Source organism: Balaenoptera acutorostrata, chromosome 11, assembly GCF_949987535.1.
Source record: "Balaenoptera acutorostrata chromosome 11, mBalAcu1.1, whole genome shotgun sequence".
In the NCBI taxonomy this organism is placed as follows: Eukaryota; Metazoa; Chordata; class Mammalia; order Artiodactyla; family Balaenopteridae; genus Balaenoptera; species Balaenoptera acutorostrata.
The window spans coordinates 25,723,358-25,751,085 of record NC_080074.1 but is presented as its reverse complement, the minus strand read 5'-3'; the positions used below and the strand labels follow the sequence as shown (position 1 = coordinate 25,751,085).

The 27,728-nt window shown below is 43.7% G+C and overlaps 2 protein-coding genes across 2 annotated transcripts in view; one reads left to right on the top strand and one right to left on the bottom strand.

The window, feature by feature from the left end:
* AMDHD1 (amidohydrolase domain containing 1) overlaps window positions 1-1,155 on the top strand; it is a 31,594-nt gene extending 30,439 nt beyond the window's left edge. The window contains exon 9 of the mRNA XM_007165862.3: window positions 208-1,155. Within this exon, the coding sequence (XP_007165924.1) occupies window positions 208-271 (64 nt within the window). The 3' untranslated portion in view covers window positions 272-1,155. The remainder of the gene's footprint in view (window positions 1-207) is intronic.
* Window positions 861-23,710, bottom strand: HAL (histidine ammonia-lyase). The gene is made up of 20 exons (XM_007165863.2): window positions 23,348-23,710; window positions 22,591-22,651; window positions 22,457-22,484; window positions 22,042-22,116; window positions 21,873-21,945; window positions 21,713-21,779; window positions 21,382-21,419; window positions 20,419-20,544; window positions 18,087-18,226; window positions 16,171-16,218; window positions 15,382-15,529; window positions 14,195-14,290; window positions 14,039-14,097; window positions 13,083-13,163; window positions 10,592-10,657; window positions 10,350-10,515; window positions 7,702-7,836; window positions 4,006-4,114; window positions 3,837-3,906; window positions 861-1,648 (listed from the first exon to the last, which is right to left on the bottom strand). The coding sequence occupies exons 1-20, from the start codon at window positions 23,592-23,594 to the stop codon at window positions 1,508-1,510; spliced, it is 1,974 nt and encodes a 657-aa protein (XP_007165925.1). The 5' UTR covers window positions 23,595-23,710; the 3' UTR covers window positions 861-1,507.
* Window positions 23,711-27,728: the final 4,018 nt, after the last annotated feature.

Sequence of the window (27,728 nt, the reverse complement as noted above, 5' to 3'; positions counted from 1 at the left end):
ACATTTACCTTGAAACTCCCTTGATGGCACAGTACAGAGCTGTATAGAAAACTCAGTGACAGAGGGCCCCGGAGGACCGCGCGGGCCTGTGGGAAACCAGCCCGCCCCATACCAGTGACGAACAGCCATCAAACCACTGGGTTTACTGGCTCCACTGCAGCTCGTGGATAAGAATGAATAAACTTCATTTGTGTGTTTACATTTCAGCAAAGAACAGCATCAAGAATCACCTTTCGGCAAACAGGTTCCTCAGCACATTTTGCTTCACTGAATTTTGGTTTGCACTCCTGTCTCCACCTTTCCTGTGGACAGGCTGCAACCTAAGAGAAGACTCTACTGTGAAAAGGCTGTAATCAGGTAGGCGAGCTGGCAAGGGTGCCTGTCCTTTCCTTGACAAGCTGCAGTTGTTAGAGCCATGGTTTCACATTCCTGCACTTGGAAAGCGCCTTGCTCATGTTTGCACAGAAAGGTGCAAAGTCACAGCTTTGGGAAGCCAAGAAGTCATGTGACCCATCCTTCATCGGGACAATTACACTTAAGCCTTTCCAGGAGGTTCTTTATCTTCTTTTGGAGGAGGGGAGGGAACAGATTGGGTAACATCCTAGGGTGCATCTGACCTTTGTCAACGGGGCCTTGTTTTAATGATTACCATTATAGAGAGGGGGTTGGTTTACTCTGAACATCAGATTCCTTACCTGTGAAATGAGGAGGCTTCTTAAGCTGGGTTATTACAGGAATGTGAATAGAGACTAACACATGGTAAAGCAGCAGTAACACTAACCTCCTACTGCAGCTTAAGCATCTGAATCCTTTTTTTGATATGTGTAGTGACATTTGATAAATATGAAATGCACAATTCATTGAGAACCACTCCCATAGCAACCTTTATATTCATTCCTTAACTCCTTTACACAGAATCTCTTGTTGACCTATTGGCTATTCTTTACTATGATTCAATGAATAAAAGAAAAAGCAGCTTAAGAACTAATTATGACTTAAAAAGCGTTGTTTACAGAGACATATTAAGGAACATTCATCATAGCATGGCACAGTACAATCAGCCAGAGTTAACTAGTGGAGAGTTTGACAAAGCAAAAAAAAAAACAACAAAAACCAAACAAACCCAAAACCAAAAAAAAAAAAAGATTCACAAAAGTCTAATGTTTTTGGAAAACAATCCCGTCAATCTGTCTCAAGATTTGAGTGCATCTAATATTGAGTCAAAGGTCCATGCAGTTGTGGTTAGTCTTCTCACCCTTAAGAGTGAGTGGCCTATAGATTTCGTTAAGAAACAAGAAAACTATAATCTGGAAACACCAGCTGCATCTGTAACCAGTGCTAGATTTAGTAAATGTAATACTGTCACCAGACTAACCAGAGCAGGTATTAGAACTGAACTATATAATGATTGATCCACCTGAGAAAGTTCTCAGGTCTCTCCTTCAGCATAACACTGTTTGCTGTTAAACTAAGTACCATCTGATCTGCTAATTCGTGACAAAATGCATTAAAGATCCTCAGACTCTGGGAGTTTGGTCGATTTCTTGTGCAGAAATTCCAATGAAAATGCTGTTGGAGAAACAGGTCTTGATTCTGGAATATGCTCCATTCTGTATTTTTCGATGTATGGTGCAGCTACTTCCCAAACCTGAAATGCAAGAACAAAACAAAGTCAAAGCGTTGACAACATTGTTTTCACATGCCATTAAACATCAACTTCATGTGAAGTCAAAACATTATCTCAACCTGACTAGATAACACAGCAGCTGTTTGCTTGCTTTTATTATAAGCCATTTGACACATGATCTGTCAATGAGTCTTTGGTTGCTTTAACAGCTTTTAAAATACAAAGTCCAAAATGTTTCTAAAGTTACTGTGAAGGTTTTCAGCTGCTTACTCTTCTAAAGCAAAACAAGCCAGGAAACAAACGAAACCTAGAGAATTCAGTGTGGATGGAATTAAGGAAAGCCGCTCAAGGATGGGACTGTGTGTTTTCTAAGGCGAGCCTTAAATGATAAGAGGCAGTGGATTTCCTCTTTGCTCTCTTTCCATGCCACATGCCCTCTGTTCTCTGGACCCGCTACTCAGAACGTGGCCCCGGACCAGCAGCATCAGCATCGCTTGGGACAAGTCAGAATGTCAGCCCCTCTGCAGACCTACTGAATCCCAACCTGCATTTTAATCAAGATCCTCTAGAAATTCACGTGCACTTTACAGTTGGAGAAGCACTGTTTCAGAGCCTTGTTTAGTGTTTACCTCCACCCACCAACCTATTCCCTTTCAAGCATAACATCTTCTCAAACTAAAGTCCGGCTTTTGGTTTATATTATAGCTGCTTTTTATCTGGTTGCCGCTGACGGGGAAGGAGCATTTCCTATTCTTTTGTATTACCTTAGAAAATGTATTCTTTCAAAAGCTAACCTCCTTGAAAAGATATCTGCACCCCCAGGTTCACTGCACTGTTTACAATAGCCAAGGCACGGAAGAAACCTAAGTGTCCATCAATGGATGAATGATACAGAAATTGTGAGATACACACACACACACACACACACACACACACACTGGAATTTTATTCAGCCATAAAAAAAGAAGGAGCTCTTGCCATTTGTAACAACACGGATGGATCTTGAGGGCATCATGTTAAGTGAAATAAATCAGACAGAGAAAGACAAATATCATACGATCTCACTTATACGTGGAATCTAAAAAAAAAAAAAGAGTTCATAGATGCAGAGAACAGATTGGTGGTTGCCAGAGGCGGGGGTTGGGGGGAGTGGGTGGAGGGGGTCAGAAGGTACAAAATTCCACTTATAATGTAAACAAATTCTGGAGATGTCATATACAGCTTGGTGACTATAGTTAATAATACTGCACTGTATATTTGAAAGTTGCTGTGGTGACCATTTTGCAATATATACAAATGTCAAATCATTATATTGCAGACTAATATAATGATATATGTCAATCATATTTCAATTTAAAAAAAGGCTGAGCTCTTACACACCTCTCTTGTAGCACCAAGGTTGGCAGCAAGCAAGGGAATTCTTGTAGCACCAAAGTTGGCAGCAAGCAAGGGAATTCCCCTCAAAGGGTACAGGGAACACTTAGAAATGACAGGGGTGAAGGTCAAAGGAAAAAAATTGTTCCCCAAGAGCAGCGCAGTGGTTCCAGGGGAAAATCAAGCAATTCTAGGGAACATGATACCTACAAATTAAAGGCTTAAAGGCTTAAAGGCTTAAAGAACTTTAAAACTATGTTTTAAAAACGAGTCCGCATTCTAGGCATCTGTCCCTATCAGATGCGTCTGCAGTCAATGTAGCCAGAGGGAAGAAGCAATAAAGAGACCCAGTATCTCACCCAGTGTGATGGGGCAGGACACACCTGTGCACTAGACACATCCAGATCCCTTTGAATAAAAACTCGGGAAATTTGTTTTCTCTTCAGGTCTATGCAGTCACTGAAACAGGTGGTGGTGGTGGTGATAGCATTACAGAAAGAGAATGTATCTTTAATAAGAGAGAACCTTCTTGATGGGGAGGAATCCATGAACCTTTCATCTCATTTTCTCCCCACAAATACTTGTCCCCAAATTCCATTTAAAATTCATCCCAGCTTCTAATCCTCAGATAGTCCATGTTTGGGTGCAACATGGGACACTTAAGAGTGTATTGAATAGTTTCTTAGTGACCTTGAAAGTTGCATGAGTACCTTTTGGTTCACGTCCAAGGAACAGCCAGGAAGCAAAAGAATATGAATGTTTCTCCACTCTCCACTCCCACTTTGCTTTCCCACAATGACCCCAAACTAAGAACTAAGCCAAGTAGCCAATTTACCTTCTGCTCTATGAGCAGTCTGTGCGCTGCCTCGATGTCCGGGGCCATGAAGCGATCTTTTATCCAGGGCCTGCAGAGACAGCACATCAAACCATGAGCCAACGTTAAATGCTGCCAGGGTTCAAAGTTCTAAAACAGTGTCACTTTCCAGGAATCTGTTTGACTTTACCTTACAACTGAGCGCACCAGGTCATAGACCTTCTCCAGTGGAGTGGTAGTTTTCAAAGGGCGTAGAAACTCTATCCCTTGGCAGGCTGCAAGAAGCTCGATGGCCAGCACTGAAACAAGGAAGGACGAGGGGATGGCTGATTAGAGTCTGACTTCATGCTTGAGGGATATAAATCCCATGCAAGCTGACGGCCATCGCCAGCCAACTAACAGATGGTTGGTTCTCCCAGTCTATGGGTAGAATGAAGATCCCTTGGTATTTGGTTACCATCTTAAATGTGCTTTTCTAACCTCTTGGCTGCATCTTTAATGGTGAGAAGGGGAGGACTATCCAGGTAAATCAGCTTTCCCCTTCTCCCCTCAGCTGATCAAGATGGATGACCTGTTTCCTATTTCCACCTTTGTGTAAATTTTAATTTGTTTTCAGTCTTGCTGTTCCCTATAGCCTGAAATACCTGGCAGATAGACTTTCATCAAAGGATTGAAGGAGCCAGTGAATGAGCAGATGAGTCTTTGGTTGCCCTGGAACTAATTCTCCAATGTCTGTTTCAAACCTTCAAACTTAAAGGCTCCCAAATCCACTAAAACTGAAATTCTAGCCGTTGGCATCTTGCCAACTTTAAGTTTCTTAATAAAACAATCTTTACATTGTCTTTTCCTAGCTATGAACACTTGAGGAATGTACCATACCTTGAGATCCACTCTGAATATTGAAATCTAAATTTCTCTGCATTTGATACAGTCTAATGAAGAATTTTTTATAGAAATATAATTCAAAATTAAACCACTTTGGGTTCTGTTATTTGCCAAGAAGATAATTTAGAAGCTTAGAGGCCACTTAAGTGGTCTCTTGTTCAGGCCACTTAAGTGGTTAACCAAAATGGAGTATTAAAAACATTTGACTTCTTGTCTTAAAATTTATAAAGCACATTCCAAACTCTGGTGAGTACAGACAGGTCACGATGGGAGAGGATGAAGTTACAGAATCCATTAGGACCTGGAAGAAACTTCACATTTTCTAGTCCAGTCCCCTCACTTTACACGTAAGGAACTGGAAACTTTGAGAAGTAAAGCATCTTATTAAATAAATGCTTATACTTATTTCATAGAGCTGGAGCTCAAGATCAGAACTGGCTAATCTTCCTGATTTGCCCCTCACCCACATGACACAAACCTGGCCTCTTGGTTGGAGAAATGTGAGTAGGAAAATGGCAGATTTTGCTAGTGCATATAACAGACAGCTTCTTAGGTGGGTTTGCAAGATAAACGTGAAACATGTCAGGAAAACCTTGAGTAACCATCTCTCAGCATTCTGTTAACTGCTCTTTGTTGCTATTCACAACCATAAGTTCTCCCTGATGCCATCAGATGGGATTTAAAAACCACACACTTCACTGATACAGATGCAAAGGGTTCAGTGTATCTTGATTTACCTGGATTTTTAAAAATACGATTCTCATTTATTTTGAAATAAGCTGATATTCAGTGGCCTAATAACCACCTTCACCCTTCCCTTCCAAAAATTTAAATACACTTAAAATATCCTAAGAATCATGGAAACACCTTCTAGTTTCCCATGAATATTTTCTTCACCTTAACAGAGTATGAGTCACATGAACTAAAACGATCCTGAGCAAATAAGCAATAGTTCTACTTAGATATATTGCAAGGACGTTCTTAAAGTTTTCAAAACTGACACTATTCATTTTATCAACATCTGAGGCTAATGTATACCTGTGTCCCTTTCACTAAGAAAAGACTGCTTCTCCTGACCTTACATCCCCTTCCTTCCCACCTCCCCACCATCCCCTGGCCTTGACTGATGTCTGTGCTTGGGCTTCAGACTCCCTCTCACTCCAGATCTTTTTTGGACCTCAGCGGGGCATGAGGATCTTAGCTCCCCAGCCAGGGGGATGAACCCACGCCCCCTGCAGTGGAAGCGCACAGTCTTAACCCCTGGACTTCCAGGGAAGTCCCCACACTGGGTTTTTTAAGCTGCTCCCTTTGAAAAGTTTTCCCTCCTTCCTCCAGTGGGCTGGTAACATTTCAGGTCTTCTTTTCCCCTGAGTGCAGCCGCCTCTCTGTTCCTGGTGTTCTTCTCACCTGACCTCCTGCAGCCGTCAGCTGCCTCCACGTAGAGAACTGTCCTTCATCATCCATCCCAGTTCTTTCCTGAGTGTGGGCATCTGTACATCATTACGACGCATCCCAGAACAATTTATTTTGTGCACACACATCCCCTTTCCTTATTAAATACTGCTCTCCTCTTTCCAGTTAGCTGGCCCTATTCGTTTCAGGTCTTAATCTTAAACACTCCTTTGGAAATGCCTTTTCTCATCCCTTCAGACTAGGTCAGGTTCAGTTATAGCCTCCTATAACTCAATTCTTTAGTCAGAATTTTGTTAAGTGCTACAAAGAGTTGCCAAGTTGTTGTTCAATGTCTTCCTCTTTAGGTAGACTCTGATTTCCAAGAGGGCAGAGAATACCTCATTCACCATTTAATCCACTGTGCTCAGTGATACATGCCTTTCCACCCGAACCAGGCCGGATAGGGAGGAGAAGGGAGTGATAGTAAAGGGTACACGGTTTCTTTCTGGGATGATAAACATGTTCTAGAGTTGACTGTGGTGTTGACTCACAACTCTGAGTATATTCACAACTCTACTAAAACTCACTGAATTGTACAATTTAGATGGGTGAATTGTATGGTATATGAATTATATATCAACAGAGCTGTTACCAAAAAAAGAATACTCAACTCTCTCACATTTATCTTAAAATAGTGGTATTCTTTTGTCAGCCAATTGCTTCCAATACAGTTGCAAAAATTTAGGAATTTTGAGAACAATGCCTAAAGGAAGGCAGTTTCTCTTTAAGAAACCAAGCAAGCAGTGATTAAGAAGGCTGGAAGAGGTTGACTCAACACAGCTCCACCTATGAACTCTCTTTGCTGAAAAGGCTGGATCTAAATCTCATCAAGTCTTTAGGACCAACTGCAACACACAAGTGATGGGACAGAGAACAAAAGTACCACCACGAGGAAGCTCACAGGTAAATCCAGAATGTCAGTCCCTGTCAGAAAACTGACGTGGTTTTTTAACTAGTCAGTGGCATGAATTAAAAAAAAAGGGAGAGGGGACTGTTGTAGTTGAGATAATTTGGGAAAATTTGAATATGTACTCGATGATACCAAGACTTATTGTTGATTTTTGTTGGATGTGATAATGGCATCATGGTGGATAAGAAAGTGTTTGTATTTGAGAGAGAAAGTATGCCGGAAGAAAACACAACAGGGATTTGCTTGAAAATAATTGGGGAAAAGTAAAAAAAAAAGAAAAAAAAAATGAAGCAGATGTGTTAACTGTTGAATTAGAGTGAGGCATATGAAGGTTCCTGGTACTAATCTCTCCACTTCTGAATATGCTTTAAAATTTTCATATATAAAAAAAAAAGCCAGCTGATGAACTGGCTTAGCCAGCAGGTGTGGTTCTTAATCTTCACCGAGCATCAGAACCACCTGGAGGGCTTGCTAAACCCAGCTTGTTCTGCTGTCTTTCCTAGGGTCTCTGATTCAGCAGGTCTGGGACAGGCCCTGAGTTCCCAGGCGATGCTGATACTGCCAGTGGGGATCCCCCTCTGAGGACCACTGGCGTCTGGTTTATCAGGGAGGCCTGCATCCCGGCCTGGCCGGGGTTACCTTGCTCCACGTGCTCAATGACCCTGAGGGCTTTCCTTGCTGCCCATCCTCCCATGGAGACATGGTCCTCCGTGGCAGCACTGGTGGAGAGAGAGTCCACGGACGAGGGGTGGCATAGAGCCTTGTTCTCAGAAACTGCAAGAGGCCAGAGAAGTTAAGTTAGGGACGTACTTACGTATGTTCCCAATAGAAAAATTGCCAAAATGACACATGGCTTCCCAAAGTGCTCCTCAGTGTGGGATACCCTCTCCAGGAGCTCTTGGTCGTTATCAAAGCACCAGATGGTCCAAAGTTACTTTGGGAAAAGGAAGAAGGTTGGGTTTTGGTTTTTTTTTCCCCAAAGTGAGAAGGACTCTAAAACTCTAGTGAGTTCTGAGATAAGACCGGGATGGGAACCCTCATATTACAAAGCCAAGTTGAAAACACTAGAAGCATTTATCATGACAGGGAGACTCAGAGTAAAAAAGGTGATGGTCATTTCCAGGTATTGGAGGACAATCTGGTTATGTCACCAGAGGAGGCGGGATCAGAATTCAGGCGTGGCGTTTGGGGATTGAGGCTGGACCCACAGATCTTCAGCAAGAGAAGATTTACAGTTGAGACTGTTCAATGATGACGTAAGTGGATGTACTGGGTTTAAGCAAAGGCTTGATGACTGCGGGGATGTCTTGGGGAGGTGGGGGGAAGTCTAGAGTTGACCTAGGTTGCTGTCTCTCAAACTTTATCGTGCAAGTGAATCACTGGCTCTTGTTAAAAGTGCAAATGTTGAGTTTTAGATGGGGCCTGATATTCTGCTGTTCTAACAAATTGCCAGTGATGGCTGTATTTTTGGCCAGAGGACCACACCTTAAGTAGCAAGAACCTAGATTACAGAGTTCCTTCTCCCCAGCTTCAGAAGCTGGGAAAGGTCAAATGCAAAGAGTTTTTTCCCCTCTTTTTTTGAACTTTGAGAGCAGCTCTGAGTGAAGCTGCAGTTCTTCTCTACGCTATAGGGGATCCTGAGATAATATACTATAAACTATGGTGATCCACTCATCCTGGTTTGCCCAGAACTTTCAGGTTTCAGCACCGCGAGTCCTGGGCCCCTGAACCTGCTATGTGGATCACCTGGTTTGGTGGGGCTTGTTCAGAAACGTAACTTACAAGTGGCCAAAAAAAGAAAACCACCATTTTTATTACAATGAAAGCAAGCTGAGCAACTTCAGATGACAGCTAGGGCAGCTAAACACATTCAAACGAGGCTTCCCAAATTCATAACGCTTCTCTGAAAATCAATTACCACCCCCCATGTTAATGTGAGAAGTTGCTGCCCCTTAGAGGGATATTTTAGTAAGGAGGTAAGTGAGTAAATAGAAAATACTGGACAGAAAATGAACTCAGTGGCTCTTTGTTGGCTGTGTTGAGTCTTAGTGTGAGACTTAACTGAGGAAGGGGTGAGTAGTAATAGTAACAACAACTAATATTAATTTAGTGCTCATGACACTCCAGGCACAGTTCTAAGGCATTCCACGCATTCATTTAATTTAATCCTCAAAACAGCCCCGTTGGGTAAATTTATCACCACCATTTTACACAGGAGTAAACTGAGGGTCAACAGGATTAAGAGACTTGCTCCATATCATGCTTCTGGTAAATGGGCAGAGCTGGGATTCGGACCCAGAGTCTATGCTCTTATGAACCACTATGCTATCTTGCCTCTTGGGTACGTTTGCCAGAAAAAATACCAGATGCCCAGTTAAATTAGAATTTCAGATTAAAAAAACAAATAATTTTTTAGTACCAGATAATATGCTGAATAATTCAAATTTAACTGGGCAGCCTGCATTTCTATTTGTTAAATTTGGCAACCATATTTTAGGATTAAGTATTGATTAAAAAGAGATCCTCATTAATTGAAGTGAGAGCACATATTTGCAAGCCAAAATGCCTGGGTCTGAATTCTGCTTTACTTCTTACTAGCTGTGCAATATTGAGTAGGTCACTTAACTTCTTGGATCTTCAAGTATTCATCTTTGAAATGGAGGAAATAATAGTACCTGCCTCTTGGTATTGTTTGACGATTGAGTAAATATAAGTGAAGCCCTATGCACTTCCTTTGTGCCAGGCTCTATTCCGATGTTACTTCTCTGTCCCTTACAGTCTCGAGTCAGAAATCTGCTATATTAAAGCTCAATTTTCATAGAGGGCATCTTGCTTCTTATAAGCATTTTTGCATGTTGTAATCACATCCTTATGTTTTTAGTGGTTGGTATGTCTTACGGAATGTATCCAAACTTTAATCATCTGGATCAGTTCAAGTTTCGCCAGTAGCTATAAACATCTTTTTCCTTTTTCCTTTTGATAACCTTCAAATTGAGATTAGTGAAAAAACTACAAAGATGAAGTTCCCATGTGATGTCGCATTGCTTCCTACAGAGAAATCGTGGAAACCTCCTTATTTACAACCTCATTAGTGTGTTATTATGTTTCAGTATAATGTTGCCTAGGTTTTATATTTTTTTCTCTAAACCTGTTGCATTTGTATTGAGGATGCACATGGAGGTGGTGAAAACGTTAGATCTCAAAGACAAAATGTGACACTTTTAGGTAAAACGGAAAGGCCTTTAGGTGGATAGGCTTGCATTCTGGGCCAAGTGCAGTGTCCTTACCCAGGGCTGCAGCCGTGCAGTGGGCTATCATGAATCCAGAGTTCAGACCACCTTCAGCCACCAGGAAGGCAGGCAGCTCACTGAGGGAGGGGTTGCAGAGCCTTTCAATTCTTCTTTCACTAATTGCAGCAAGTTCATGGACGCCAATGGCCAAATAGTCCAGGGCCTGAAAGAGTGTCTCAATTCAGTTGGCCTATATTAGAATATGCTTTCAGGGTCAGGAGCAATTCTGAAAAGCTTACTTTGGCTGGATATTCACCATGGAAGTTTCCTCCAGAAACAGTCTCTCCCCTGCTGGCAAAGACCATCTTTCAAAATAGGTTAAGGCTTTCACATAACACTTGGTGATCACTTCAAATATAACACTTTCCCCAATTGCTCATTTCTAACATTGAGGTGGTAGCCCTTGTACAAAGGTAGGGTGGAGAGAAGGAGAGTCTTTCCACAGGCAGGTGTTGACATGAAGGGGTACAAAGGTAAACAAAACAAAACAAAAACCTTAAAGATGATTGTGTCCACCCAATTGGGGGGTCAAAGAAACATGAAGCATGAAATGATGTTTTCTCTTGGGATGAGAGATCCTCAAGCACCATAACATTACTAATCTGGTGGTCAGTACTTGCCCTCAAAAAGTTTATAACCTGAAACTAAGAACAGAGATCAGGACACCAGTTTAAAAGCAAATTCTGTTTCTTCAATGGGCACTGCGAGCTTGTGCTCCATCGAACAACCTGCTGAATGGAAGATTTTGCTGATGAGCAACCACCAAATTGTTGGAACAATCAATTCTGGGAAAACTTTCAAACCTTCTACTCACTAATCCTGTGCCAGTGTTCACAGCAAATGGCGGCCAAGAGGTCATTGCAAACCCACTTAAGTCAGTGGCAACTTTGGACTCACCGAACATTAATACTCTCAGGGATCATTCCACTCCATCATGTATTTTACTTAAGTCAACAGGAACCCTGACAAAGGCAGCAAAAGACTTTCCAAAGAGCTAATTTTCACCTACTGGACTAAAGACTATTCACAACCTATTAACTAGGAACTCACTCTGTGTAGGAAAGGTTCTGACTTCCAAAGACGTAGAGGTGCATGTGTTACTTAACAAGTTTGGAATTACCCTTTTCTGTGCATATAACTGTGAGCCTCTTAGGCCTAGCTCCTGCCCTTTTCCATGGACCCGCCCCCAACGACAGGCCTTGGTCTTCTCTCCATTCTCTGAATCCTTATAGCAAGTGATCTCTGCACCAATTTACAACTTAAACAACATCTATCGTTCTCTAGTTGTTCCAAATTTGTTTGTTGGCTACTAAGTTATAGCAATTAGAAGTTAACTCCTATAATATCCAGCAACTATGTAATAGATGGTCTATATATGCAACAGAAGATTGAGAAAAATATTCTTTCGGGTAACACCAGTATTGCTGGAGGACTCCCAAATATTAGCCAACTGGAAATTCATCAACAATTAAGAATCTTTCACTGAGAAAGTAAAGGACTTTCGGCTGAAATTTTTGCTGAGGCAAATGGTGGGGGAAGAATTTAGCAGGGAATGATCCTCCCTCCCTTGGCCAGTAATTTAATGGTATTTTTGTTTATTTGTTTTGCTTTTTATTACTCCATAAGATACCCTTTCAAGTCTAAATTATGTAAGTGTAGAATGGATACCTCTGCTCTACAGTGCAAGAAATAAGAGATGAGAGAAGAATGCATAGAGTTCATGAAAACCGCTTCTCCATTTGGGGGTGGATGGTGTTGAGGAGGGTTAGTGAGTTGAGGGGTATTTAGCTTGGGTCTGACTTAACTGTAAAACAACCTGAGAGGACATAAAACGCACATCCTGAAGTAAGCTTGTCAGAGAAGCCACATTGAAAAGGTCTAGTGAGAAACCTTATACAGCTGCTCTCTGCTAGCCTGGGCTGTGCAAGGCTTTTAGGGCTACATTCTCCAATGTTAAGAACTGAGGCAGATGTGGGGTAGGAGAAATAGATTCCTAAGGGGTTGGAAGGTCTTCAAAGGCAGTATTGTCTCTGTGAAGACTTTGCCTGTGTGCCTCCTGACCGATCACATCGACTTCTGGGGGAACTAAGCCATCACAGAACCTTCCATAGCAAAAACAAGATGATGCTGAGATACCCACACCGTGAAGGAAAAGAAGGGCTCCATCCTTGAGAGACGGAAGCATTGTTACTCTTCTTTGTACAAATATGGGAACACTGATTTGAGTAAACTCCATGTCAGAAATAAACTCAGGATGAGGAAAGCATAACTCTTTGATCAATACTTAGGTAAGTGTTAAAAGGTTGCCTCTGTTTAGTGCACCATGGTATCACTAGCCCTAGGAAGGCTCACATAAATGCCATCTTACCCAGGGTCTCTACAATCACACTTGTGATGTAGATCTTCATCCTTCTACCAACAACCTCAGCAGTGGGTTTTAGGGCAGAGGTCTTCGTGAAACCCTGCAGCCAATGTTGGAAATACCCTCTTTAATCTTTCATCTGTCAGTTTTGGAAGCACAGCACGTTAGACTCCGAACCTGAGACTAGTTTCACAGATCTGCCTCTGCCACTTACCAGCTCAGCTCTAGAGCAAGGCATTTAACCTCGGAGCCCAAGTACTTGGTCTATGAAACAGAGCAACAGAGAGGCTACACAAAACAATCATTTAGATCTTAAAATGACCAGCTGGAATTCTACAATCACAGCTTAGTAAACCATCAAAAGATACAGGATTATCTGTTGCACTGTTAATTTCTGTGGTAATGATGTTCTTCGCAAATGCTATTGTGTCGTTCACCACACCGTGGATCTAAAAGACAAGATCAAATGGGCTAATACATGGAAGACACTGATAATGGTCCCTGTCACATAGGCTGATATTCTTATTAGAATAGCAAGAACATTTAAACTGGGATTTATTCTTACTGTAGTGCTAATTTGGCAATTCTTCCCCATAGACATTTTCAGTTGAGCTAAGCTAGCACAGAACTTGCTGAGAACAAGGAAAAGAGGGTATTTATGCTAGGGAGGACTCTTTAGTACCCTACAGATTGGAACTTGGTACAACCTGAAACATTGTTTCACTCTTGAGATGCATGTTAGTCCGTGACTTAACTAATTGCCATTTGCAAATGAGTTGGAACATCTGCAATATAGGTTGCCTCATGCCAACCCAGTTCATCTGCATTTTATATTTAAAGTTACGACTCACAGATTCATTTATAATGGTTTATGTCTGCCTATTAAATGCAGATAAGATCTAACCATGGATATGCCCTTGAATTGTGGTTAGATTTTCCCGTGAACGTTCCTGGAAGGCTGGTTCTAGTTCTATCTAACAGGTAGAGCCAGTAAAACTCCATTAACTGGTTAGGATGATGCTATTACTAAGAATTTTTTAAAGTTAGGGCACTAAACCAAAACAACAAGCTGTCCGTCGGACTTCTCTTCCCGGGGGTTGAGCAAAGTAATTCAAAGGGAAACAAGCAGCTTACTATATAGAACAGAAACTTTACGATAATTGGAAAGTGGAAATATTACATATACATCATTTTTAATAGAGGCAGTAAAGAAATCTGGATTACCACTGACCATTACATGACTTTCTGACACCTTCCTCTCTTTCTATTCCCCACCCTGACAAACTGGGGGAAAGAATAGAAACTTGTTGGCTTTTTTGTTTACCTGTGGACAGCAGCGCAAGGTGTAAGCATCCTGAACACGATCACAGAACCTGTGACTTTCTGTGGAAAAGATACAGGGATGGCAGGGGGCATGTTAGCAGTTCTTTCCAATTATTTCCAAAAGCAAATAAGCTCACTCACATAGGCACGCCCAGACCTGCTATTTCAGATGGGTGGTGATCTGAGTCCAAGAGGGACCGAAACCGAAAAGCGACTTCAACTTGCCCACGATGAGGGCGAACAGCGTGAATGTCTAGAATTGATGAAAGAGGAAAAGTCTGAGCAATTCTTATATTGAATGAACTACCATCGCTGGCACAGAACCATCCACTGTACTGACACAGCCCTCAAAAGTCCAGGGGTGGGCTTCCCTGGTGGCGCAGTGGTTGAGAGTCCGCCTGCCAATGCAGGGGACACGGGTTCGAGCCCTGGTCTGGGAAGATCCCACATGCCGCGGAGCGGCTGGGCCTGTGAGCCATAATTACTGAGCCTGCGCGTCTGGAGCCTGTGCTCCGCAACAAGAGAGGCCGCGATAGTGAGAGGCCCGCGCACCGCGATGAAGAGTGGCCCCCGCTTGCCACAACTAGAGAAAGCCCTCGCACAGAAACGAGGACCCAACACAGCCATAAAAAAAAAAAAAAAAAAAAAAAGTGTAGACTTTAAAAAAAAAAAAAAAGTCCAGGGGTCCTTAACCATCACTCAGGATTAGAAACGTTAACTCCAAAAGCAAGATTTTCCTTATGGACTTTATTCTTTCTACTTTAAATATCTGAGGGCAAACTATGTGTTGAGATCTCTGGGAATTCAACTCAAGACACTGGGCCTACCCTAAAAAAGTTTAGGCTCATAATGGAAGGGAGCTCAATAGTGGCCTAATTTAGCTAAGTCATTTTTTAGACAGTTTTTTTTTGGTCCTACTACCTATAAGAGTAGGGAGTCTTTCCAAGTCATTACTTTCTAGAAAAGCTACCACTTCTACAATTTTTCTCTCCCGATTTCCAAATGGGGATCAGCACTAATCCTACTCTAGTTCTCAAATCCTGCCCATAAATTCTTAAGACAACATGTAGTTTGATGGGAGTCAGAGCTGGTGATCTGGGGCAGGTCACTTAACCCTCTGGGTCAGCATTTGTCTGTGAAACATGGTCGTTTCAAGGGTCAAGTGTGACGTAACTTAGATGAAGCTGCAGCAGTCCTACGAAGGCACAGGCACTTGGATTTTCTTCTTCCCTACCATCTACCCCCACCACTCCCGTGTCTGAACACCTTGACCAGCCTCCCCTCCCCCGCTGCACCCGAGCTCTGCCTGAATGAATAGCAAACCAACAGAAGAGCCATGCTGACCAGTATCGAAGGCTTTGGTGGTGCCCTTCAACACCTCGAGGGTCAAGGACGCCACTATGTCAGCCTGCCGAGCAATGGCACTGGCTCTCTCCACAGCTTCACAGCCCAGGGAGGTGATCATCTGCGTCCCGTTGATGAGCGCCAGACCCTTTGTGGAAGGGGAGAGAAGTTTCCTAACGCTGTTTGTTGTAACAAGTGTATGTGCAAGTTGATTTCATATCTTTTGCTTTCATAAGAGAAAAGTTAGCCTGTCAGGTGAATGATGTCGCTCCATGGTTTCTAAAGTGCAGGGCAGTAATGCTTATTTAAGTATGCACGGATGAAGTGAAATCATTAGTATAAATCTAGCAAATGGAATAGCTGTTAAGTATCCCCGTCATTAAGGCAGCAGTGGTGCTCCAATGTAGATGGCGTATCAAATCTTTAGCTCTTAATTATGCTGCATTTCTTCTTCAACTTCTCATCATTATAGACAAGGCACCTTGAAAAATTTCTGGTCCAAAACTCTTGGCTTAGAGCATCCCAAGGGATGTTGGCTTACAGCATCTCTTAGGGGTCCTTAGAGATCCCGATTTGAAGTTTAAGTTCTTCTGTAAGAGAACCCCTAAGCATCTGTGGCCTGAAGAGTCTTTTCAGTGCTTATGGCAGAGCCCTTTCTTCAGTGCCCAACTTAAGCAAACATGGAAGCTATGTTTATTTTAAGAAACCAGTGAGGCTGATATTAAGACTGAAAATAGCTATTAAGTAAAGATTTGTTAAAACGAACAAGTTTTCCTTGAGTCTCCTTACCTCTTTTGGCTTCAAAACAATTGGTTTCAATCCATGAGCTGCCAGGACCTGTAGAATGATTTAAAGGGTAAAAATGGGTATCAAATGAAATACCAGCATATTTCTAATTTCATGTGGAATCCAATAAAAGATTTTTTAAGCCCAAAGGTCTGTCTTATAAAAGATTAGACCTACGTGAATTGGTTCTGTTTATCTTCGCTGGTCTATTCTCTAGTTCTGTTCTTTAGTCTGCAAGCAGACTTAGCTTTCGAGTAATTTTTGTACCTACATCAGGGGCTAGTGTCTACAAAATCAACCCTGAATGTTGGTTTCTAGGTCCTTTGCATTCAGTTTCCACTTTAGTGATTCACTTTTTTTTTTTTTACTGCTGCTTCCTGAGCAGATGCACATCCAGATGCAGGTGCGCTAAGGCTGAGCTCCAAACTCTGTCCACATTCCCTGGCCTCCAGGGCTTGACCTAAAAGTCCTCCACCCTCGTCCCACTTGTCTGAACACTAGCAGAACCTCAGAGCAGGGCTTCTCACTTGTATGGCAAATGTGTGAGCACCAGTGAAGAGGGCCTTATGGGCCCAAGAGATGGACACAGAATCCTGAGGAGAAATGGGCAGAATGATCTTCCCCTGAAATAAAAGAAGTGAAAGCAATCACTAGGTTAAGATCCCTCTAGGGAAGAAGGAAGACACAGAGGCAGGACCACTGACTCTGTCAATTTCACAAGCTTATTAGGATATCTATCACATGATTAACTCTGTCCCAGGAGTGGGGCTGAGGGTAGGAAAAATGGAGACAGACAAGCTCAAGGGCAAACACAGACATAGTATGTTAAGTGTAACAGGAGGTAGGAAGTGGGTAAGGTTCCGTGGAAAATAATCACATAAGATGCTGGGAGGGCACAAAGGAGGGGCAAAAGGGAGTTGACGGGGTGGGCCTGTAGGGAAAAGAACCAGAAGAGCAGAGAGGGAAGTTTCTCAGAGGACTTAATCAGAAGCAGGAACAGAAGAATGGACATGGCCACCTCTCGCTTCTGTGATGTACAGTGTTGGTGGGGAAGGATTTGGCTGGGGGGTGTGGATATGACAAGCAAGACTCTTGTAAGCCACTTTAATTTTAGACATCATCCTGAGGACAGTGAGAAGCATTACACGTTTTGGCCAGGACATGCTTGGATTTGCTGTGTGAAGTTGGTTGTGGGAACACTGTGCATAGAGAAATAATCAAGATCAGTCTGCATAGAAGGAAGGTGATCTGGAACCCGAACCCCCGAAGGACTATCTGTTCCCTTAACTTCTTCCTCCTTGGTCCTCTGCCCCTTCAGTTACTGTTAGGGGACCTCCCAGAAAGAGATCAGAGACGACACTTCAAACAATTCTTTGGGCTGCTCTGATGAATTTGGAGATGAATGAAGAAAACGTTAAAGCTTTATCAAAAACAAGCCTTTCTGATTGGCCACCAGATGAGAGCTTTGGGGGGAAGGAGGGAGTGGAACCTCCTTTCCAGAGGTTATAAGTCAGTGCTATGATCCACAGCTCTGTACCTATTAGACCAGCAAGTAAATAAACCTGCAACAACATGTGACCTCCTGGATAGGCACTGGAAATGTTTTAGATGCAGAATAAATTCCCGCAATTAACACTGGCTGCTGTACCTTTTTACCAAGGTGATCACCAAGTCCAGAAGGCTGACAGTTGCATATGGAAGCTAAGAGCCTTGCCTAGTTTGACATCTGTACTGCGCTACGGCTGAGCTCCTGACTCTGTCCACACTTCTAAGCTTCAGTTGTCACAGCCATAGAATAGGGATAACAGTGGTTCCCTTGTTGGGCTGCTGTAAGGCTGGAGTGCTAGAAAGCATGCAAGGACACCTGGTGTCCAGCCTCGGGAAATTACTGCAGGTGGAAGCTGTTATTAAAATCTTACGTATTTAGCGTCAGCCCAGCCACTCTTCGGAGACCACATCTTCCCTTCCCCAATTAGCCCAAGAGCAAGATGAGAGAGTGGGGCAAGGTCTCCACTGGCACCAACAGTTCCTTTCTCTGGAACATAGGGCAGGCAGGAGGCTGGGAGAGAAGGAGGCACAGGTTACTTCAAGAGCACTTCATTCTGGCCATCCTCGCTTTAGGGAAAGACAATTCCTCAAGCACAACTAATGCTTAAGGGACCTGGCTGAACTGCTATAGAAAGAAAAAGGAGAGGGGGAGAAAGAGAGAGAGAAAGGCAGGGAAGAGAGAAAGAAAGGAGGGAAGGAAGGAGGACACTCCTGGGAGCAAAGCTTTCTCTGTAAGCCACTTTAAGTTTAGACTTTATCCTAAGGACAACGGGAAGCGTTACAGGTTTTAGCCAGGACATGCTCGGATATGCTGTGTGAAGGGGGTGGGAGAACACTGTACATAAAGAATTAAGGTCAGACTGCATGGAAGAAAGGTGATCTGGAACCCGTACCCCCATAATGACTACCTCTTCCCTTAACTTCTTCCTTCTCCTTGGTCCTCTGCCCCTTTGTTTACTGTTACTGTGCATGTTCTAATCTGACCTAGAAATTTCTAGAAATTCTAGCAATGTATCTTAAAGATGTGATCAGGAGCTAGCTGTTATTCTTTGCTGCCTTATTTCTAAGAACATAAAGTTTAAAATGATCCAAATAGGAAATTAAGAGACTTTCATAGGACTGATTGGTGTATGTAGCCATTAAAAACTATTGGAGAATGTTTGAAAACATGTAAATGTTTACATTAGAAAAGTAATACAGGGACTTCCCCGGCGGTCCAGTGGTTAAGACTTCACCTTCCAATTCAGGGGGTGCGGGTTCGATCCCTGGTCAGGGAACTAAGATCCCCCATGCCTCGCCGCCAAAAAACCAAAACATAAAACAGAAGCAATGTTGTAACAAATTCAATAAAGACTTAAAAAAATACATTAAAAAAAAGTAATACAAATTGTTCTAGAAAGATAAGGTGCACCAGGGTTTTAACAGGGGTTCTCTGGGGAGGTGAAGTCATAGTCAATTTGCTCTCTTCTCTTCTGCCCAATTCCTGGTCACCCAGTCTGCCACCTCACCAGCACTTATACATGGATGTGTACTGTTTTGGAGGAAATACCCATTAAGTTACTCAAAAAGGAGGCTACATTTCCAAGGTAAACTCAGACTACTGATAGCAGTTTTTTTCCAACTGCTACGTAATGTCAGTAAGATAAAGCAGTGCCATCCACAGGTCAGCTTCCAGGTCATAGTTCACCCTGCGGAATTCTCAGAACTCTAGGACACAGAGGTACCCTGGGCTCACCCATAAAGCACAGGTGGATTCACGGCTGAAGTTGCACTATCTGGGATTTTAGGCTTATAGTCGGGCAGACTGGGTGGGAGTAGAAATAGGTGTTGAATCACTGCTGGTTGGTTCAGCACAGCCTTGTATACTATATATTGTTCATTCAATTGCTATTCACTGATTGGCATATCACATTTATAGGTCACTTGTGCCTATAGCACAGAAAATCTAGCATGTGTTTTGCTCTATGTGAGCCCAGCCCTGCTTTTCCTCCCACTCCTTCACCCCAAAGAGTCCCCAAGTTTCCACTGACCTAGAATGTTTATCCTTATTTGTGGGAAGGGACAATGGCCTCCCACGCATGTCAAATCTCATCTCCACACTAGAATTATCCCAAGAAGCAAGCTCCGAAGAGTTGAGCTGCCTCCTATCTTGGCACTAGACAGCTTCCTGATCACAAGCAAGCCTTTCATCTCCATATTTCTCTTCTACCTTTGTAAGACACTGAATTTCAGTTATTCACGTCTGGCTATCCCACCCCCTGGGGAGCATGAAGATTTCAGATTCCCAGGCACCAACCAGAACTACTGAATCGGTCTTTGGGGTGGACAACCAGGAATCGTTATGTTTCCCAGATGATTTGATGCAACTTCTCTAACCACATTTAAACACCACTGAATCCAAGGTTCTCTCCAGCCCTGAACTTAAGGCCAGACTTAAGGGGCTTGTTCTAGTCTTAAAGATGCCAAATGCTAAGTGAAGGCTGATAGAGAATGGGTGAAAGTCCACAGGAGTAAGAGTCTCTGCCTCACTCCTACCTTGCACCCCCATCTAGCTAACCTCCTTCTTGCCAAGCTCGTTTTCCACTCATCTCCATTAGTTTATGTCTTCTCTTCTCACCAATTTCTCACCACCCCGTCAATCAAGTCTACCTGTGGTACACACACAGCCTCATCGGAGGGTCAGTTGGGTATCTGTTGCATTACCATTAAATACTTCGATAACTTGTTTGAGAGTCTCCAGGGAAATGCCACTGTATCCTTTGGCCAAGACATTGACCCTTAAAGCCAAGAGCATCCGACATCTCTCAGGGATTAGTGGTTTCCCAACACCTACAAAACAGAATTGAAGTTTTCTCCAAGAAAAACAAAATCTTTTCCTTCTCCCAGCCGTCTCCATCTCAAATTTCTCTCCACGTCTTGGCTCAGATAGTTGCACTGCTTTCTCTCCTGATTGTCTTGCTTCTTCAAGTCTCATCTTCCAGACAGATATGAGAATCCAGTTTTGCCTTCTCACTTCCCCTTCTTGGAAGCGTCAGTGAACGCCCCGCCCTCCTCAATACCCTTAGAATAGCGTCCGGACTCCTCAGCACAAGCTCTCTTGCAGTCTGATGGGATTCTTGACAGACTTTCCCATCTCACCTTGTCCCGAACTACTCCTCCCTGAGTTCCAGCCTTAATTTCGTGTCCCCTGACTGCATCACCCTCTTGGCACGACGGTATTCACGCCCCCATCCCAACCCCATCCTTTCACCTGGCCCATTCCTTTTTCTGAGATTCAGTTGAAAGGTGGTCTTGTCTGATGCTTTCTGCTTCCCCCCTCTCCGCCCCCCGGCAGCAGAATTGGCACCTACTCCTTGGGATCCGCTAGCTTCTGGACGCTGTTAAAGGATGCCTGACGCTGCGCTACGCAGTCATCCGGGTATTGGTTCCAGGGCCCCCAACCCAACCCCCCTGCAGACACCAAAATCCCCAGATGTTCAAGTTCCTTATATAAAGTGATGTAGTACAGTCGGCCCTCAGCATCTGTGGGTTCCTAATCTGTGGATTCAGCCAACATCCCAGGCTGGTTGAATCTGGGAATGCAGAACCCGGAGATACCGAGGACCGACTGCACTTCATTCAAATCAAACAAGATCTAGGAGGCCCTGAATGTTTGGAGTGAGTTACCTGAAGAATGTGAACGTACTAGGTTGACCTGGAGCTCCCTGGAAGAGAAAGAGAAAAAAACCCTCTTAGATACCTCACCGTGAAAATGTTCCCTCAGCTGGGAACATAGTTAAATCTTTGGAGGGACAGAATAGGTATGATGGGGCAATGGAAGAAACCAGCAAGCCTGTGTTTTCTATGTCAACTCATGTGTGAGTTAATCCGAGCCTCACCCTCCTTATTTGTAAATTGGGGCAAATGTTAATTATTTCTGTTGTTGAAAGAAATCTCCAAAATGAGAATAGTTGGCATGTGACTGTGTGTGTGTTTGGTGGGGAGGAATCAAACTTACTCTAGTTTACTGACAGGAATTACAGTTCTGGCAAATTTCCCAAAACCTGTAGTAATGCCGTAAACAACTAGAATAAAAACCAGACGTTATACAATTAGACACAGGCGGCATTTTTTTAAGCCTATAAAAAGAACTGCGTAATACAAAGAGAAAAGGATACCAGTTTTTTCTTTCACGATGCTTTCTATGACTTCCCTGGAGTTTTGCACCTTCTTTTCAGCAGTGGGGGTGAGCTAGGAAAACACTGGTCAGAGCTGAACATGTCAAAGATTTACGCGTGCCGCGAAAAAGTTCAGAGGATGTCCTTTCCCTCCCTCCCTCCAGCATACCTTGATTTTGTAGTGTCCCTTGCCCAAGCTGACCAGATCCTCTGTGGTCAGGCTGTCCCCATCTAAGGCAATGTACTGCACAAAAGAAGGGAATCTCCATGAGTGCAAACAGCTTAGTCGCTCAAACAAAAGAGTAGGGAAGCCTGAAGCAGAATTAAGCTCTGACACGTCAGAGATTTTATCACTACTATCAAACACTAATGTGCTAGTTACAAAGACAGCTTGCTGAAGAGGAGGTTGAGGAAGGAAAATTAGAAGTGGAAAAGCATAATGCCTTTCCCTGTTACACAGAGCTGGATAAAGCCCTGTCCTCTTTAATGATGCTTGGTCATAAATTTTGCTAGCCCTCTCCCTCCTTAAATGAGGGGTGGGGCGACTTAATTTTCTTAAAGAAAGGAAGTGGTTTGAAACTTACCTTTTCAGGTTCCCGGTATTTGCTGTATCTGTAGCCAGGTAAAGGAAGATACTGGGTAGTGTGGAAAAGCCCCAGCCCCATCATTGGCAGCAGTAGCCCCCAGAGCAGACCAACAAGCCTGCAGAAAAGGATACAGGTAAACTCCTTCTGGTTGCGATGGAATGAAGTCGGAAGACATGGCATCCCCTTCTATAACTGAAACAAGAGTGCAAGAGAGACCCCTTAGGGATCACAGTGGAGAGCCACTTTTGGCGTTACTGGTAAACCAAGAAAAGGGCTCTTCAGTTGCCTTCGAAATTCTACAGAAATGGCTGCTTTAAAACGACTTCTCATGCTTTTAAATTTACAAAGGAGGAGAGCAAAAGGCAGAGATGTAGGTGCCAGGCATTCACGAAAGGGTTTAAATGAAAGTTCAAGATCCAACCCCACCTCCATCCCCATCACCGGCTTTATTTTGTTTTAAATCTATTGTTTTAATATTTAATATTTTAAATATATTTAATATTTAAATCTATGTGTTTTAATATTTGATAGTTTCGTTAAACAAAATAGATTTAATTTTGTTTTAAATCTATGCTACTGGTCTCCAGTCTGGTGAGGTTCTTTTGAAGGGCAAAGGGATTTTCAGAATGATTCAGTAACTGCAAAAGGCTTCAGCCCTGCGGTCTTGAGTTCAAATCTAGTCTTTGCTACTAGTAAGAAGTCTCCTCCTTTCCGAGCCGGCTGCCTCAGTTGTAAAAGGTGGATAAGACTCCTGCCTTCCTCGCAGGGGTGTGCGAGAATCCCGGCTCCGTCCCCCCCCCAACCCGCCCCAACTGGGGAGGACAAGGGACCGTCCCTCCCGGGAATGCCCGGCCGAGTGATTCGCACCCCTCCCCTCCGGCCACTCACCCACTTCCACGAACTCGTTGTCCTCCAGGGCCACCTCTAGCGGGTCCTCGTGGTCCAGCAGGCCCAGGCCCTTGCAGCGGCGCACGAGGAAGCTCACATTGTCCACAGAGGCGAAGCCACCATTGTCTGGCTTGTTCTTGATGTACCTCCGTACGGCCTCCCGGCCCAGCCAGCCCACCGTGAGCTGCGCATCCTGGCAGGGCACCGCCAGCCACTCTCCGCGCACGTGCACTGTATACCTGGGCATGGTCGTCCGCTGGCGACAGTCACCAGGAGGGGAGAGTTTTATCCGGGAATGACTACCGAGGTGTGGTTGATAGGGAGAAGTGGGATGGGCTTTCAAAACACGCCCCCTCCCTTGCCTTTACTCATTCACGCATTGGACAAATATTTATTGAGCGCCCCACGGTGTCCCTTTGATATTTTTGCAGCTGAGCGAGGGGCAGGAGAGCGGGATGCAGGCCTCCTTTTCACCTGCCGTCCAGGTCTGCTGCCAGCAAGGCCTGGGTTCTCCCGCCCTCGGGTCCTAGAGCCAGCCGACCCTGCTGCTGGCCCTGTCTCCGCAGGGGCCCTGATTCCTCCCTCCCCTGGTTTCTGTCTGCGTTCTCCTCCAATAAGGGCAGCTTATAAACACCATGTTCCTGTCTTTATCTGGAATTACTCAACTGTAAAATGCTCTTCACATTGGTGGCCAACTGTGACACCAGGGAGTGTGGCAATCTTCATGCATTTGTTTATTCCCAAATACGTGTTGAGCAACTCTGCCCTTACCACTATGAAGGTTTTCTGAAGCTGTCCCTCCACAAAGCGAGAGGGCAAGGCCAGAGGTCATTTTCACAACTAAAGGTCACCATTTGGGTGACAGCCACCGTGGCTTGGACTCCAGCTCCACCGCTTATTAGCCTGGAGCAGTAAGTTATTGATTAGCCTCTGTTTCCTCATCAAAAGGCAAAGGGGCTAATTTCCTCACTGCAGTGTTTGCAGTATCTACCTGGGATCAAATCCTGGTCCTGCCATTTCCCAGCTGTGTGACATTTGGGCAAGTTACTTGACTTCTCTGGGCCTCTGTTTCTTCACCTACAAAATGGGGATGATAATAGTACCTACTTCAAAGGGCTTTTGGGAGGATTAAGTGAGTTCGTATATGTAAAGCCCTTAGAGCAGCACCTGGTACAATGGAAATGCTATGGAAGTGTTTGTGATGACTATTGTTTGGACTTTAATATATACCTATATTGCTTTATAAATGTTCTTTCATTGTGGTATCCTGAATGGATATCCCTAATCCAAGGAAGCTTCTTCAACACAGATTACTGCTCCCTGCACCCGATTCATTAACTAGTATTAAGGAACTCTGAAGAGCATGAAAAGGGAATCAAGGAAATGTTGGCACTGTTTTAACTAGGCAGCATTTTAGTAGTAAGCCAGTGTCTAGAAATTGGATTATTCCAGTGGAAAAATCCTGAAAAGTCTGTTTCCACTAAAACAGACTCCTGTTGGGAATAGAGACACAGTTGTGATATCATAGAAAACACCCACACCCAGAACGTCCTTCTCTGAAACCTTCCCCGGGGAAGTGTACAAAGAAAGAGCTGCCCCTCCTTGTGCTTCATTAAAACTTGCACTTCAGCCACCCACATCCTGACCGCACTCTGGAATTCATCATCCCCTGAATTTCATCCACATAAGAAATCTTAAATTCCAGTACCCCACCTTCTGACCACAGCCTCCTCGCCTTCCCGTTCTCCCCTTACGTCAGTCATCTCTGCCTTTGAACCTGGCTTCCGGTCAGTTCCTTCTTCTTTGCACTTCCCACTGGCTTTCTCCCTTACTTTCCTTGGAAGCTGGTCCCCTAGTTACTCACCTGGACCACTTTCTTCAGCACTTTGAAATTCCTTTATAACCCTAACCCTATTCCTACACTCTGAATAAACCGCCACCCGTCCCCCACCCCCGGGGTTATCACAATAAACTTCCGTCTGTGTTCACCCAGAGAGGCAGGCTCTGCTACAGAAAGTCTTGTGATGGGTAGATGGTGGCCCTGCCTCCTAATGCCCCTCCCCCTTAGAGAGTTCCCCAAACAGTCACCCCCCTCCTCAAGGACCTTCTCAATAGCCACCTCCTCTAATTCTCAGAGGAAGCCCTTACCAACTACATCTCAGAAAACTGAGGCCCTTAGATGTGAAGAACCTTAACTTTCTGTCCTCCTCCATTACCTCATCCAACACATAATTCTTGAATGCCTGTTACGTCCCAAGCACTATGCTAGGTGCCAGGAATGAAATAAGATACATCCTCCACCTTCACGGTGCTTACTCTCTGGTGATGAATGCAGATGTATAAAGAAGATTAATAAGAAGTCCAACTATCCCCCGTGCTATGAGAAAACCCAAACTACTTGGGCACTCCAGTTGCTGGCCCCAGCTGAGCCCAGTTTCTGAGTAATCCCAGGCCAGACATCAGACATGTGAGGGAAGAAGCCGCCTGATCATACAATTTGAGTCATGCAATTTGAGTCATGCCCAGCTGTTTGAGGATTCCCAGCTCCGGCCCTAGACACCGTGGAGCAGAGACAAGCTATTTCCACTGGCTCTGTCCAAATTCATGACACAAAAAACCCATAAGTCAATACCTTTACTTATGTTATTCTTTCTTCACCCAGATGGAAAACACTTCCAACTTTCTTTGCTTGGCTAGATATTTCTTATTCCTTAAGACTCAGTTTAGGCCTTCTCTTCTCCAGGAAGCATTCCCTAAACGCTTCAGCTGGGCTAAGTGGCCCTTCTCTGGGTTGCTTTACTTCTTTAGCATTATGTAGAAATTACTTATTTTTGTTCACCCAGAAATTATGTGTATATCCAGCCTGGCACAAAGACATTCAACATATGCTCATTAGCTGAAGTAAGTGTAGACTCTACTGAGTGGACCCCAGGTGAATCCCTACAAACATTTGTCTTTAGCGCCTTCTTCCTCCTTCATAGCGTCCTTCAAGACCACCCTCAAGCATCCCTTGCCCCAATTCACTTTCAGTATCACTAATCAGTGTAACTGAAAAATGACATTAGCTTAGAGTATGGGGTACACTTATAGGGCGGGGGAAGCCTCCAAAAGAATCATCTGGGTCCATGGATTTGCTAAAGTCTAATCACTTCAACTGTGATTATATACCAGGGATTGGAGCTGAACTCTCTCCTCTGATATTCCTGGCGTGGAGACAAGTGAGAGCAGAGCCTGAGAAATAGAAGCACACTGCAGTGTAGAAACATGTCCAAAAGGAGAGAACCATTTGGGAGAGTGAGAACAGGGGAGAAGTCAGGATTACAGGAAGGGCCAGGGTGTTTGCTCCTATTTAAGACTTTTTTTTTTTAAATACTACATTAGCACTTCTGGAGGGTATTTAACAATGATATGCCCCCACCCACATTTATGCTCTAAGACACTATTTCTCTTTGCAAGAGTTTATTTGGCCAGGGGTGGACCAAAGCTAGGTCAGAGTCTCACCTTCGGGAGTTTGGAATTGAGACGATCTCTCCATGTGGTAAGAACTATTGGCAACAGTAAAGCTGGGGTAGCCAGACTATACAATGTAGACCAGAGAGACAGAAATGGGAGATAAGAGTATTGATGTCTCTGCTGTCCTAGTGTCAGTTCCCTTCTGTCCGTCCTCAGATTCTGGTAACCTCCCCCTACCCTGTATCCTTCATATAATCCTCCTTTTCCCTTTCTGACTTCTAGTCATTGGGGTTGCTGTCACTTACAGTCAAAGAATCCTAACTAATACAACAGTGGTTCCCAAACTGTGTGCTGAGGCACCCTGGGGCACTGCATTACACTCATAGGGGTTCTTTGTTACTCTCTCACTTGGATAAAGTTGTTGTTATTTTTAACTCTTTCTTTCTCTGTGCTGTATGCTGTTTATGGATGGAGAATGTTTGCTGACCACTAAGGAGATAAGGCTGGTTGAATAGACTGTCAGGTATAACTGAGGGGAGAAGCAGTGGTATTCAGGTTGGCCAACTGACCCTAAAGTCAGGAAAACAGGACAGCAGGTGGATCCGGGTATGAGAAGCAGAGCACTCCCACTAGTTTATACATTTTGGTAGGGGAATTCATCCTATGTCCACCAGCTGGGTGATGAGCAAATCTAACCAAGTATTCATCTTTAAGGTTATTTAAAAAGCAAAATCCTAATTATGTTGAATTTTTGGTGTGCAACAGATGCAAATTAAAGAGCTTAAAATAAGAGGTAAATAACACGTTGACATATCTTGTGACCATAGTGGGAGAAAATGAATATGAAATTAATGAAAAAATCAACATTTATAAATCAAAAGGTTAAGCTTTGCTAAAATTCACTTTACAAAGAACATGCCACCAGGGG